The sequence below is a fragment of the Myzus persicae genome, unplaced genomic scaffold (assembly GCF_001856785.1).
Source record: "Myzus persicae strain clone G006 unplaced genomic scaffold, MPER_G0061.0, whole genome shotgun sequence".
NCBI classification, from domain to species: Eukaryota; Metazoa; Arthropoda; class Insecta; order Hemiptera; family Aphididae; genus Myzus; species Myzus persicae.
The window spans coordinates 222186-238724 of record NW_019100825.1 but is presented as its reverse complement, the minus strand read 5'-3'; the positions used below and the strand labels follow the sequence as shown (position 1 = coordinate 238724).

At 25.6% G+C, this 16539-nt stretch overlaps 2 protein-coding genes across 2 annotated transcripts; one reads left to right on the top strand and one right to left on the bottom strand.

Annotated features, from left to right (window-relative positions):
* Nucleotides 1–1284: 1284 nt before the first annotated feature.
* LOC111026314 lies at nucleotides 1285–8153 on the bottom strand. The gene is made up of 4 exons (XM_022304371.1): nucleotides 7945–8153; nucleotides 4548–5241; nucleotides 4377–4492; nucleotides 1285–1876 (listed from the first exon to the last, which is right to left on the bottom strand). Exons 2-4 carry the CDS (start codon nucleotides 5136–5138, stop codon nucleotides 1672–1674), a joined length of 912 nt encoding a protein of 303 aa, XP_022160063.1. The 5' UTR covers nucleotides 5139–5241; nucleotides 7945–8153; the 3' UTR covers nucleotides 1285–1671.
* A 3630-nt stretch (nucleotides 8154–11783) lies between these two features.
* LOC111026323 (protein FAM136A-like) lies at nucleotides 11784–16306 on the top strand. The gene is made up of 5 exons (XM_022304382.1): nucleotides 11784–11998; nucleotides 13372–13468; nucleotides 14245–14385; nucleotides 14987–15070; nucleotides 15979–16306. Exons 2-5 carry the CDS (start codon nucleotides 13385–13387, stop codon nucleotides 16099–16101), a joined length of 432 nt encoding a protein of 143 aa, XP_022160074.1. The 5' UTR covers nucleotides 11784–11998; nucleotides 13372–13384; the 3' UTR covers nucleotides 16102–16306.
* Nucleotides 16307–16539: the final 233 nt, after the last annotated feature.

Genomic DNA, 16539 nt, shown 5'->3' with positions numbered 1-16539 from the left:
CTTTCGTTCATTACGGTCAATGTAACTTGCTTATCTCACCTCAACCTTTTCACTGGAATGAACCACACCTATGCTAACTAGTTAGCTGTCGAGGTACGATTGTAGTATTAAACACAGTATACAACATCTTTATGTTAGCCGTAGATGTGAACAAAAACAAAAGATTTTGTGAGAGAGTTGAACAAATTGACACTGTGAGAAAATAAATTAAGCTTCACTATAGATTATAGAAAACCTTAATTATCCTGATTCCTGAATATGAAAAATTTACCAAAATTGTAGCATAAAAGTCAAATTTACAACTGAAACATAGATAAATGATAATGTGATGAGACTTATAAAGAAATAACATTGTTTAACTAATTCATTGATTGCTCGAAACCTAGTTACTTACCTTGTACACTAGTCGCTAATAGATTTACAAATTGTAATAATATTTTGTGTGATAATTACAGAGACTAGATTATTGGGATTTTACTGAGGCTATGCAGTATCATATGGGTGAGGTTTCTCAGCATTTCATTAAACAAAAAATTATACACATTTTCCTGCGACTTATATTAGAAATATTTCTAATATTTGAACAATTAATAAAAGGCAATTTGAAAAAAAAAATAGTAAATGCAAAATGAAAATTGATAATTATTTTATTACTATTATTAATTATTAATATCCCTAGTATTAGCAGTAATGCTTAGTATTAATCATTAATGTAATGCATTTTTCTTCTACAACAATCTGGGATCATTGATCAAATACAATGATGGTTCTAAGCTTTAATATTGTCATAAATGGTTTTCATTTGTATGATTTTTTATGAAACTTGTTTGTTCAAGTTATAATTGTGATTTTGATTTGTTGCAGTTTTTTTAAAAACATTTAACACGCTAAACAATTTATTGAAAGTTTTTTTTTGTAGTTAGATTATCTAAGATTTTAAGTTAGAACACTTAAATCTCATAACATAAGAAATTATTTTTTTGTTGCTATAAGTAATTATTTTAAAGATTTAAGGAGAATATTTTTCTATAATAATTTAACCGCACAAAATATCTTATTCTTACAATTTATTTTAGAACATAAAAATCTAATCTCTCGCGATAAATATTATCATAAATATGTCAAACAGCACATCGCTTAACCTTATTTTTAGTATTCAAAAATGTTTAGGTAATTATGATTTAAAAAATAGGTGATATGGTATTCACCTTATACATTGATAAGTATTTGCTGATTTAGTTAGAATTTCAGTTAAAATTTTCATGAATTAAAAAAAAATATACATTTTTAAGATGTCAAATAGTTTAACTAATGCTATTTATTCACAGACAATTGCCATCAATATATTACAAACAGATAATCATTATATATTTAACATATTATAATATACAGTATTTCAAAATCCTAACCTTTATTTTAAATAAGATATACTCATGTAAATGGCAATACAATTTATAACTTGGAATCTATTCATTATTTATTATATTCAAAATATACAATGACAATTATGAATATTGTCAATCACAATACCCAGTCATACTGAGTTTGTATCTAATTGGATAAAAACAAGTAGTATATTTTAAGATACCAAATAAAAACAAATATAAATAATAATTATAAAACATTTTTTTTTTTGAGTAAGTAAGGATTTGAACTTAGGCTTCAATGATACTAATGGTCAGCAGAACTGTATAATGACAATTCATCACGAACTGTTTTCATAGACCGAAGTATGGAACGCAATGACTCACTATGGTTTTGATATTTTTCATATGCTTGCAATAATATTTCTACTTGTTGGTTACGTTTTTCAATTTCTGATTCACAATGTCTCATAAGTACGCATAATTGCTGCATACAATTGTTCATTTTTAATCTGAAAAAAAGTTAATTTAAACAATTTTATTGTTATCTGATGTTATACATAATATTGCTGAATATCTATTATTGTAAAATTGGTGTAGTCCTTGTGCCTAATCATTTGTGTATGTTATACTCATTATTGTCTATTTTTGTACATATATTTATTCAACCATGCTAAAGTAATATGGTATAGTGGCAAAGATCTGAAATATTGATGGGTCTTATGTATATCATTGTATTCAGTTCGCCTCATAATGCATTATATATGTTAATCATGAAAACCAATGAAAAGAGGAGAACTGATTCGGAATACTGGATACTGATAGTTGACGGAGTAAAGAATATGCATATCATTAGATTGCCATCATACTATGTTATTTTATCATGGCTAAAATATATTTGTAAAAATAACGGTACGTATTTAGTTTTGTAAAAATAATGCATAGGTGGTAAACAATTATAACAACTAAATAAAAATTAACCAACATTATTAGAAATGTTTCGAACAATATTAAAACATTTAAAACCCAAGTCACTACTCAACTGTTTAATAATATTAAAACATAATTTATGTATGAACAGATTCAAAATAATATCAATTATTGCTTCTAAACAATACTATTTTACATAAGAATTAAAACAGAACTAGAATCAATAAAAATAAATTTACTTGAAAAATTAGTTCTAAAAATATAGTTATGGTAACATTTAAAACTAATTTTTATAAACAAAATACCAATATTAAGTTTTACAAGTCCTGATTTTGTCTGAACAAACTGTTTTCTTACTGCGTAGATGATGTTGGGAATTAAAATGAAATTCTTCACCTGGAATGTTTTCATACACAACCCCTCCAGGTTCCACCCTTAATTTTCATTGTAAATCCTGTCTATCTTAATATATTCATTTCCTTACATTGAAACTGCAATTTATTCTTTACATGATTGATTGCATCTAAGTATAATTGTTGTGTTATTTATTAAATATTGGTATTTTTTAAACAAAAAGGATAAATAATAGATTTTGAGTATGTGGCACTTTAAAATTAGTGAATTTTCATGAAAACGTAAAATAATATTCATTTATAGCTACAATAGAAATCTACAATCTCAAAAAATAAGGTCTATAAAATTAATTTATAATACCGAGAGCGGCAGTCAAATCCGACGATTTAAAAAAACAAATAAAAACTACACAAGTGGAATTTTATGTTATATATTTAAAAACTTTATTTTTTCAATATTCTCCTCGCAGTTCGATCACTTAGGCCAAGTTTTTTGCTGTGACGCCTGGCTGACTTTCGGGGACTTCTCCCTACTGCTTGTTTCACCCGCTTTGCATTTTCTTGAGTCCGTCTAGTTTTCTATACTACCACCTCTGTTTTGAGTCGTGCTAGCTGTGGTTTCAAAGTTTTTTACCCACAGTTCGATGGTACCAGGAGAAGGCACAGGATCGAGAGGAAATAGACTAAATTGTCAACGAAACGCACGTTGAGCGCCTACAAAACTATCATTACTAAATTCTAGGTATTTAAAAGCTATAAGAACATTCCCGAAATCTCTACCAGTTGAGCCCTGTCCACCAGTTCTTGTTAAAATCGTCAGGTATGACTGCCGTGCCCTGTATAATATAAAACTATAAAATGAGAAAACATACAACAAAAGTAAGGATTTTGGTTTATTGTTTTAATTTAATAAAAAAAAATAAATATATAACATTGAACCATATATAAATTGTTTAAAATATCTTTAGTTTATAATAAGCCCCTTAAAAATTGGTAAAAGTACCTGATGGTTGTATTGGGAACAATATTGGGACTATTTCCTTAGACATATTATAAACAACTAAATATTATTTTGATAGAATCAAATTCTAGAATACACTGTAAAATTGTTATAACTATGGTCTAAATGAATATTGTGATATTGCTTAATAAAACAACACTTTTTTAAAGTACTTTAACTAAAACCAATGACAAAAGAAAAAAATGTTTAAACGAATAAACAAAAGGTGCATGCTCAGTGCATAAATATAAAATTAGATGTTACATAACTGGCATTATTTTCTTAGAATAACTAAAATGTGTGTAAATTATTACTATCAAAAGTATTTTATTTTTCTAAAATAAAGCAACCGAAATAATAATCAGGAAATATAAAATGCTTTCAAAACAGATATAAATGAGATTGGTCGGCTATTGTCTACCTCACAAAATAATAGCTAGATGAACAAAATAATTCTATATTATTCAGATTTAAATATGCAACTAATGGCAAAAAATAAAAAAGTAGGCATTTCATTTACTTATTAAAACTGTTAAGCTATAATAATACTTTGACATAATAACTATGTTAAAATGGTATTTAAATAGTTTAAATCCATAAACCTGTAGCAATGTCATAATTCTTCAATCAGGAATAACAGTAATTTAACAGATTAAGATTCAAATTGTGCAACACGGTTAATAACATACATTAATAAAACTATTTTAGTATAAAATTTAAAATTCATACTTATTATCTTCTAATGTTTTAGCGTTGGTTGCCTCAACATGGTTATCTCCAACATTTCGTCCTGGAACTGGTGATTTTAATGCACAATTGTTGATGTTTTTCTTCTGCGTTATTACCTTAAAAATATTTAGAAACATTAATATGTTCTAACATAATTAATATTTAACATACCTTATTTTTAACTACATCACATTCACTTGATGAATCATCACTTTCTGATGAACTAAATGTTATACGTAATATCATAGTTTCATTAAACGTTTCTGAATCCAAATTTGAAAGCTGAATACTACCATTTCTTACTATTTTCTTCATGTCATCTTTAATGATAACCTCAGGCTTACTTTGGGATTCAATGTTTGATTCAAGCTTATGCTTACTTTTACATTCTTGTTGAGAATCATATTTCGAAACTCTTGTAGTATTTCCTATACTAGTGTTGTAAGTAAAATTGTTAACCAAATTATTATTTTTCATGTCAGTCAGTTTCATGCTTTTTTTACTTGCTAACGGAGACACCTGGCTACTTATACTTCTTTTTTTTTCATTAACTAATTTATTTTTTACAACATTTTCGTCTTTATTATTTAGAGAACTTTTATTATTAATTGTTTTTAAGGCAGCTGCCCTTAGTAACAATATATCTTGATCATCAGTATCAGTATTAGAACTAATTTTTTTTTTGCTGGATCTTCTGACCATAGATTTTAATGCTAAGAATCTAAGTTGTTCTGCTTCATCAATTTCTTCAACAGTAGCCATGATGAAGTAAAGACAATTTTCAAGCACAAAATATTTTGAATGATTTACATAATACTATAAACACTAGTTTTCAAAAATGTTATAGGTGTCCATTTTTATTTTTCTGAAACATAATATAACCAAATATAATATATTATATTTTATTTACAAATAATAAATATATACAGTAAGCTCTCGGTTCTTTGCAGAATAGGACGGCAAAGCAACCATGAATAAGTAAATTCTTTGATTCATCCACAAAATACAAATTAAAACAAAAAAGGCAATTATTATATATATTAAAAAAATATCATATAATATAAAGCAGTATTTAAAGAAAATTAAGTAAGTACAATTTGTATTTTTATTTGAACATTAATTTAACATGTATAACAATATTTTTAGTGCTGTAGATCAGCGTTTTTTAACTTTTTTTATCAGTGAAACCTTTTTTATGTCCACTTTTACCATGGAAAACCTAACTTTTTTTAGTTTTTTAGCTTTCAACAATAGTTATTACAGCTTGAGAATTAGAATTCCTACTTTGTTTCAATAGTTATAATATATGTCATTTTATGTAAAGATTATTTGCAATAAAAATTATAATAACTTCATTTATAATAAAGTGTAAGCTGTATTTAATTCAAAAATGTTTTATAATAAAAATAGCATAAGATAGTAAAAAAATTGTAATGAGATAAGTGAAATTACTTTTTAATATTACAAATATTCTTAATATTGGGCTTCATTGATGAAAGTTGTATTGTTACATTAGTTTCAATGTCAAGTTTGTTGCAGTAGTTTGTTTTTTTTTTTATACATTTTTACCAACAACGTTAAAATATTATTTCTGTACACTGTATAAGCACTGTAAGTACACTATAGAAGTATAGACTGTATCATATACATTATTATTTAATATACAAACATTATTTTTCTCCACTAACCTCCACAAATTTTTGTTTATTTTATTTTTTTAATTTTTATTTGCATTTTATTTTAAAATAATTATAGCAAAGCGACACTAATTTTTAGTTAGGTAGATTTTTTAAAATAATTTTCTTAAAAAATTTGCAAAAAAGCATTTAAGTAATACGGAACCCTAAAGTGATCTCCATTTAATGGTTTAAAAACACAGTTTAAGAAACACTGCTGCAGATTATTCTGCGGAAGACCACAGATAATCGAGAGTTTACTGTACATTAGTTATAAATAGTATGACATGTAATACCTTTTATAAGAATATCTATTCAAATCGTTCAAATTATCTATCAATATAAAATAATTATTTGAAGTATTTGAGTTAGTTTATGTTCATAATTTGTTTTGCAGTTTCTGATACTAGAGAAACCTTTTTTTTAGTATATACAAATTACCCAGAGTATTACCCTATAGTATAAATCGAATTGACAATGGTAGTAAAATAGTTACAAAACAAAGGTTAGAAACAATAGTTAAGAAACACATAAGCCATTAAATGTAAAACAACATACTTTAGACATTAACTTACCTAATTTTACCAATAAAAAAATGAAAAATACACTATTTTTTAATAAAATAATATGTTAAAGCTAGAATAAAGAACCTACTTTAATTTAAAATGGCGATAAAATTTAATATTAAAAATATAAAGTAGAATCCACTTATTACGATGCCAAATATAACATTATTGCGAATAAAACAATTTCCAGCCATATACTTGGTTGGTTTATAACTCACGTGCAGAATGTTTTAGTCGTTCAGATAAATTATTTGATTCGGTAAGTCCCTTGAAGATCGTTATAAGTGGATTCTACTGTAGTTTTAAAAATTGCATGCATTTCTTTCAATGAATCAAAAATAATAGGTCCAATAATATTGGATACTGGAGAATAAGCATTTTAAATATGTTACTTATAATACATGTTTAATATTTGTTACTTGTTACTACTACAGCTTAATCCAAATGGATACAAACAAAAAACATTGCTGAATAATTATAAATAAATCAAACAATAAAGAATATAATATATTTACCTAATATTAACAACAAAAAACAACGCAGTAGAAACTAACGGAAACGAAATCATTGTTTACTTAGTAATATTATTAATCCTTATACAATGATTTAATGCCTCGTTCGCACGGTGACACTAATGATATTGTGTCGTGACACAAGTGTCGTACATCTAATTTCGTTGATATCGCGACACTGGTGTCATGCAACTGTCGCCGTGTGAATGAGGCTTAATTCTATATTTTATCGTTAATATTATGTTAACAATTGTATCTACATGAAAATAATATAAATGTTATTATTTGGATATTACAAATGAAAAATTGTGTAATGGACTTGACAAGTGTGTAACTGATTTATACTAAATTGCTATGTTATTTAGAAATCATTATTAGAAAATTTAACTGATATAATAATTTATAATTATGGTTAATTTCGATGTAGAAATGTATTTAGAGTTAAACTGTACTTTTTTTTACACATAGGTACTGATCCATTTTGTTTCCAAAAGATGACATTACTTTCGATGCAGGTATGCAGAGGTATTTAGAATTAAACTATACTAATACATTTTGTTTTGCGCACATATTGTTTCCAATCGATAGAATTGTAACAAAAAACAAACCTATAAGGATAAATGAATAGTACATTTTTTAAATATTTTGTTACAAATTATTTCTGGAAATTATATTTACTAAATAATTTTGAGAAACTATTGATTTGGATTGAATTCTAACGGCATTGTTGCTTAAGACCTATTGATATTTAAGTTGATTCAAAAATAAAAACAAGTATGGAGTGAAAAATTAAGCTGTTTCAAATTGACCTTACCTGGTTAAATTCATCAACCAAAAACACTAGCAGTACATTAATTATAAACGTGAATAAATATACTATTCTATCTAAGCAATTAAATCGCTGTCCGCCAAACCAATTTACAATTTAGTACAATATAAAAATAAAGTATATACACCAGACACCTACAGTATAAATATTAAATATTGAATTATACAGTAATAAATGATAATTGATAATACAAAATGTAACTAACGAGATCTGAAGCGAAACAAATAATAATACTATCAACAAGGACGAAGTTCGACGTTCTACGATTTACGAAGATTGGGTTAGAAACACAGGTATATAAACATACATGTTCATATATCTGTGATTAGAAACGAGAAAAATCACGACGTGATAAATAACCACGGTCACAAGACCCTAATGATAACACAACTATTCTGTGATAACACTCGAATATTCTTTTATTAACGCAATGCCGTAGGCCGTAGCCACTAGCCTGACTGTCGAATGCCGAATTGCATGAAAATTGAAACATCAAATTTTGCCATTCGGCATAAATCGAGTTTAACTAGATTTGTTCCATTTGTGTATTTGTTTTTATGTCTGTCATCACAGTTTCTTGCCGTGAAAGTGCTTCGATTTTCTTTAACAGCAACTTTTTTGTAGGAAAGTGCATCTAGCTGGTGCATTCGGGAGGTTAAAATTTAAAATCCCAATAGTTTTCAAAAGCCACGGGAAAAACAAAAAAAAATTAAGAAAAAACGAGAATTTTTACTCAAAACCAGTTTTCGAAAAATCGACTTTGGTTTTTAGTGTAACTAAAAAAAATTACCGTAGATACTTGAAATTTTCACTGAGTATTTGTGTTTGCGTTTTCTATACACCATACAATTTTCAAAATATTTTGACTTGTATTGAACTATTTATAGGCATATGAAGTTTTCGATTATTATTTGTTTTTTTTAAACTAATGTTGATAAAATAATTTTCCCTATGTCAAAAAAAATGTCTTGTATAAATGTAATACAAGGTTCCTCGTAAGTTGTTTTTAGTACTTTTTAGTGCGAATTAAAAAAAAAGTTGAGTTAAATCCACAATGACTTTTATGAGTGTTTAAACTTAGAATTTAGACAAAATTTTTAAAAATCACGAACATTTGCAAAATTATATTTAGATAGAAATTCATAAAAATTTTTCTTTTTATATCTAAGATTTAAACAATTACAATTTAATACAAGATTCCGTATAAGTTTATCTACCTTTATGGCTTTATCAAAAAAAAAAATGTTGAAGTTGAAATTGATATAACATTGGATATTCACTCGATTACTCTTGTAGCGATTTTCTTATTTTGTTGTAATTCAAAAACAATTTATCAATTCAATATTCATACACGTTTTAAGCTGTTGACGGACATTTTAAATTTATATTTTTTTTCTATAAATGTCCATACAATTGTATTGGTTAGGTCAAAAAGGATGAAAATTTAATGTACAAAAATATTGATATATTGTTAAAATAGCAATTGAAAAATATTCAAAATACACAGGCGATAGGCACGATTTTTTTCATAAGCATTTAAAGTTCTAATTATATTTATTTTTCAAGAGTAAGTATTATTATTTATTGCTAATTCCGGTATTCGTACAACAATTATATTTTTACTGTTTTTTATCATAATTTAAGTTTAGAATCTACTTTTATAAAAAAAAATGGAATGGATCACTATCTATTTACATTATATATTATTTGGATTTTTTGATATTTATAATAATAAGAATACACACACGTGTTCCATAACCCTACAGTCCCAAAACCCTACAGTACCACATAAGACATAACCTATAGCTAATGGCCTCAGTTGCCGAAGCTTAAATAAAAATAAAATAAAAAAATAATAATTCTATATAAAATTTTATTTTTTTTTTTTTTGGGTATTAAGATATTAAATAATTATTTGCCATAATTTTGTAGTTTCTAATACAATAAAATTCCATTTATGTAAAATAACGTAAACATTTTTGATACTAAAAAAAAAGGTTACTAGGTCAATTAATGTTACATGGAAATGTCTTAACGGCATTTTTGGCTGTAGCTTGTAGGCCGACAGGTGGTAGGTACTCGGAAAAAAGAATAATGAGGACCACTGTTTTACAATTAACTAATTATTACCATAGGTAGTGCGGTATTTCTGACTTAAAAAATATCTAAATATCTACGGTCTATTTTAAATTTTGAGCGAATGCGATGAATGTATTGATTTTACAATGATGTTTGTTTCTTTTTAAATAATTGTGTTCACGATAAGTCGATAAGGAGTCGAAAATCGAAATAATGCTTCAATTTTCAACTTCTGTATCTTTTCCGGTAGGGAAGTGAATCTGGTTGCGGTGCATTCGGGAGGTCAACATAGTTAATTCCCAGTAGTTTTCAAAAGCACCGGAAAAAACAAACAAACAATTAAGAAAACTTATTTTTTACGCAAAATCGGTTTTGATTTTTGGTATAAATCTAATACAAATAACAGTTGATACATGCGACGTTCACTGAATATTGACATTAACATTTTCTATACACCATACAATTATCAAAATATTTAGACTCATGTTGAGTTATTTATAGGCATATCAAATTTTTGATTCTTTTAAGTTTTTTCAAAATTAATATCGAATAAAATTTTTTTTATTCGGTCAAGAAACTTGAAAATGTAATACAAGGTTCCTCGAAAGTTGTTAGTAGAAATAAAATAAAATATTTAAGAGTAAATTCACAATAATAACGAATATTCGTAGATACCTATTAGATTTTACACAGAATGTATGTTTTATGGTTTCCTATACTTAAACATTTTTTTTAAATATTAATAAGCATGGTTTTTTTTATCGTTATTTTTTTTCAAATTTGGACATAATTACATATATATTATAATTATATATATATATAAATTATACCTAAACCAAGAATAACGATTTTAGTTTTTTTGTTATAATTTAAAAATATTATCCGTGGGTAACTGAAACTTTTAGAATATATTATTAAATTTTAAACACAATGAATTTTCAAATGAAATTTTTTGGCAAAAATGAATAAAATTTATAACTTACAGTAGTACTAAAGCCTAGTAGTAAAATAAATTCAATCTCAATAATATCATCAAATATATTAAGTGATATTATAGGCTCACATATAGTATTGAACCTACTGACCTAATCAGTAGAGCGACATCCAAGTAACTGCTTTTTTTTTAGTCACACCAAAATAATAAACTGATTGAATCAAAATTAAAAGTAGATTTTGAGTAAAAATTCCCATTTATCATTCATTTATTTTATATTTTGATTTAACTACTTATATACTGTGAATTTTATATTTTATCCTCTCAATCGAACCAACTTGATTCACTTTACCACCAGAAAAGTAATTTGAGTTCAAAATCGAAGTATTATTTTGACAACTTACTTATCTCGAGTATCATGGGTGGATAGCCGAATAAGTCATTTTTCCTTCGGGAAATTCTTGACTTCCCGGTAAACCTATCTGTCCGTGGAATCGTGTACAGACACATAAAATATTTAAAATACAAAATTGTAAAATCAATACATTCATCGCTCCACTCAGGATCTAAAATATATTTGGCCAAAAAATATGTTATAATTTAGAGTTTACGATAATTTTACTCGTCAATTTACCTGTTTTTATAGGTAAAACAATTCGTACCTGTAGCATTTAAGTACAAAAAAGGTACAAATGTGCAATCGGTCAATCGGTGGAATTTATAATCGCCCATTTGAAAACACGGTAAACTGTGATAAAAAATTAACTGGTGATAACTGATAACAGTCGAAAGATAGTGGCGATTTGCCGAGAAGCGTAATCAAGCATTCAAGCCAATTAAAGCCGATATATTGTAATATATAAGGTCAATGGAAGAATATCACGTTTTTTGCCGGCCGGTGTGATGCTCTGCTATTCTGAACATTGACTTGTATTCAATATTATTTATATTTATTTTTGACCAGATTTTCTTCTCGATACCTGTGCTGTGGAAGTTTTTTCGTGACTGATTTAATTAACCAACGATGTAAGTTACAAACTTTCATTTTGTACCAACTTAATTTATGGCTTTTACGTTTAGCTGTCGAGGAACCTCAAAATGACATCCTTTTAACTACATAATAATCTATTTTAATATTGTAATACTATGGTATATAGTATTCAATAAAATATTTTAACTTGTTTGTTTAAAGCCTAAAGTGCTAAATTTTGTTGTATTATATATATGAAATTTTAAATTATAAAAAATGGTTGAAATGTCAACTGATTAGAAGTGTATTCCAGCATAAGTCATGGGACGTATTATACACTAAGGTATTGTCTACCTATTTTAATTGACACAGCTGGACACAGCTAGTATTGGCTTGTCATCGCCCACTGTCTGATTGATACAAATCTTTAAAATATTAAGGTCTATTTTGAAATTGAGCACCTACAATCGAGAGCCATTGCTTCCTTTGATAAGGCTTGAAAATATTTTAAAACAGCAGAACTGTGGAAGTTAATTATGCTAAATAGCAAATACTAATAAATTCTGAATTTTGCAATAAGCTTGAATCTTACACACATTTTGTCAGCCAGATCCACTATAACCAAGTTAGACAATGTGCCATTACATCATACTGTACTCAACCAGTTGTTTTACTTAGTATGCAATATTTTTCAGTATTATTTTATTTAGTAGTCATTTTTATTTGTTTTACCTTACAGAAGGTACACATGAAATATCTTTTTTTTTGAAATTGTAAAAAATGGTTTTTGCTTATTTCGGTTTAAATAGGCAACCACTAATTGATTAATGTTGGCAAACAAATTTATATTACATATGATGTAATACTATCATTATCCACATTTTAGAATAACCACTACTGGAATAAGAATTTAAAATTTATATGCATAGGTAATATAAAATATATATTATTCTGTAGAATGCCAACTAAACTAATTACTTATTGTAAATGTGTTTAATTAATATTATTACTTGAATGATATATGATATAATACATTCTTATAATTTTCGTATTTTAATACTACCAATGTACTGAGTGACCATCCAACCTTAAAACTTTGTTTGGGCACTGGTATTATACATCACCAACTTTTCAAACTCCCTCTGATACTCATACTGTGGCTTAAATTATAAAATATAACAAGAAGTAAATATATAGATAAATATACCTATATAAGAATTATGCTGTGGAAATCAACAAATCAATAGCAAATACCGATCCTTAGAATTACCTTTAATAAATATAATTTTAAGATATTTATGAATTGATTGAAATAAAGAATAATATTTAAAATATATAAATTGTTTTTAATTAAATAAATTATACTTAACCGTATATTTTAAAATTTTAAAAAAATGTATAAGTCATTGGTAGTATTATTACTTTTCAGAACTATTTCTACAATGGAAGAAGAACAACGCCGCATGCAGAGTGCAGTATATGATGTTTTAAATGACATAGATAGAAAATGTTTAAGGACTTTGCAAGTAAATATCTAATTTTTAGTTTTTTTTCATGCTTATTTAATACCATAAAAACATTTTCTTAGGAATTGATATTTTAAATACTATTTGTTACAATAAGGTGGGATCTATCGTATCTACTAGAATAACATTATATTGCAACCAGATTTTTTTTTCGTAAAGCACTTTACAATCGCAACATTTATAACCTTAACTAAATATCCAGTAAACGTAAATTAGTGATACTATTAGAACTATATTTGTAATTTAAGATTTAGATACTCCTCTCTTATTTTCATTCGACATAATATTCAATAATCACTTTATATGGTAGATGAAATAAAGTCAACTAATGCACATCAAACTAATTACATTTAAATATGATCAAGAACGCTTTTCTTTGCTTACTAAATGTTAATATATAATTTGCTAAAAGTACCAATTTTTGATGACCTTACATAATCTATAATTTTGATTTGTGAATTATCATTCCACAACTCATTTTTTTTAGTATTGGCAGCCAACAAGTTATTTAATCTATTATGATTATTTTAAACACTTCTTGCATATATTTAACAGTTATATTTTCAGATTTAATTTACTAGTTACTACAATGTCAGTCTTTCACAGTAACATATATTATATTGCTCAGTGGTTGCATTAGTATTTTATAATTTCAATTTACATTACATATTTTAATATTATATAATCTAAAATTGTATGCATTATATAATATATGCATTTTATCCATATGCACATATGATAATAATTATTACTATTATTATAATTTATTTCCACAGATTCAGATGCATCAATGCGCTATTGAATGTTGTAGGGACCCTTCAAAAAACATTGAATCATTGGAAGTGTGTAATGAAAATTGTGCAAAGGAAGTAACAGCTGCTCGAAACTATGTTCAAAATGAATTTAACAAGTGGCAGGTATTGTTCTCTTCTTTTAATTTAAATGCAATTATTAATTTAAGTCAAATTTTATTTAACTAATATTATTTACAGTTTATTCTATTGTTAGTATTATTGATAAATACTACAGACTTTATATTTTATAATAAACCGGGTGATTCATTTAACGTATAACACTTTATTCAAAAAGGATTTATGTTTTTGAAAATAATGGTATAATACATGGTGTATATTTTAAAACAACATTTTTACTAAAAATTATATTAAAAAATAATTGTTTTGCTTTTTAAAATTATATAATTTGAATTTCATTTTGGAAAGCAGAGTATTTGTATAAGTATTTCCATAAAAATTGAATTTAGGAGTACTGGACCAACATTTTGCAGACTAACCGCACACTGATACAGCTTTGGTATAAAACTGAATGTTGTCATTCAAAAAAGTAGACTTAGAAAACTTAAAAATATTATACATTTTGAAATAATGAGAATTTTTTTTGTCCTTATCTTTCAATTTTTAAAATTAATACTAGTTAAATTTAATTGAATAGTATTATAACCTTACATCTTCATAGTATTAAGATTTTTAAAAATGCATATTATGTTTATTTTTATTTTAGCATAGAATACAGCGTTGTGTTCAAGATTGTGGTGATGCTGTTATGGACAAAATGCCCAGTGAGAGAAATCGAAACGAAAATGAGGTTTGTAAAATTAATATAGTTTGAATCATTAAATAAATTTCATGTTAATGAAGTATACTTATTGTTTTTTTGTATATGTACAATTTTTTTAACAAAAGTTAGTAAAATTCTTTGTTTTACATTTTATGTATTTATGTTTGTTTTCAATGCACTTAATTTAAATGTTTTCTTTATCATGTTAATCTAACAAAGCCTTGCAATTTAATATGTTCTATTTTATAAAATTTAATTAATTTTTAAATTTATTTAAATGCATGTTTTTTTTACAATTCATGATACTTCAGCTTTGGCAAATGATCTTATTTTTTTTTGTAGATAAAGTAAAATAAATTATCATGTATTCATGTTTAAGTTGTGCACTATAAAAGTATATTTTATGTATTAAGATTAAGTCTACACATGTCCTATAAATTTAAAAATAGAAAACATATTTTCTACAGTTTTATTGAACAAAAAATGTTTTGCTGTCTGCAGACAGAATAATTTGTTTGCAGTTTTGACACATTTATGGTTTTAATTTCCAAATACTTTTGTATTTATAATGGATAATAACTATATTTTTCTGAAACATAGAATGATTAAGTTATCATTAATTATTCACTTATTCCATTTGTTCCACTTAGGATAAGCTTGTATTTGTTATACCAAAAATTGATTTTATCATTAATAAAAAAATATTAATACATTTAAATCCTTTTATTTTAGTGTTAAATGAACATTTTTTCTACTATGTCAAAACAAAATCCTACCTATCAAAAAGTTTGAATTTATATTTTTTTTCAGTTTAATTCATTTTCAAACTTTTCATTAAAAATATAATAATACATTAATACCTATACCTAGTCAAAAAAAAATGCTACTATTAACTGTTTATCTTATTATATTAATAGGCTATTTTTTGTTTTTAGATGAATAAATATATAAAAGAAGCTGAAGGATGTACGTCACAATGTTTTACAAAATACATTAAAATATTACCACAATTGAGCAGTAAGATTGTTGATAATTTGTCCAACAAAAAATTACAATAAATCTAATACCATTAACAAGATTATACACATCAAAGGAAAAATAACTAGAGCATTAATCATATTTTTAATTTTAATGTGTATTAACCTCATAATATATTTGTTTAATGTATGATCAAATTATCCCTACATTTAAACTTATTGTGCTCATGTAGTTATTTTTAACATAAATGTTAATTTAGTGTAATAAAAGGAGATTATAAATGAACAATGAATATTTTATGATCAGATAATTCTCTTCGTTTTCAATATGGAATATTTGATTATTGGTGTTAAATTGGAAAAAACATAATATGCTGGTAATTTAATATGCTTGCTTACAAAGGTAAAAATCATCATTATCTTCTAATTATTTAGGTACCATATATAATGACAAACAATAATAGTAACCACTAACAAGATTTACTTCATGTTATCATTATTTTGCATAAAAAAAACTTA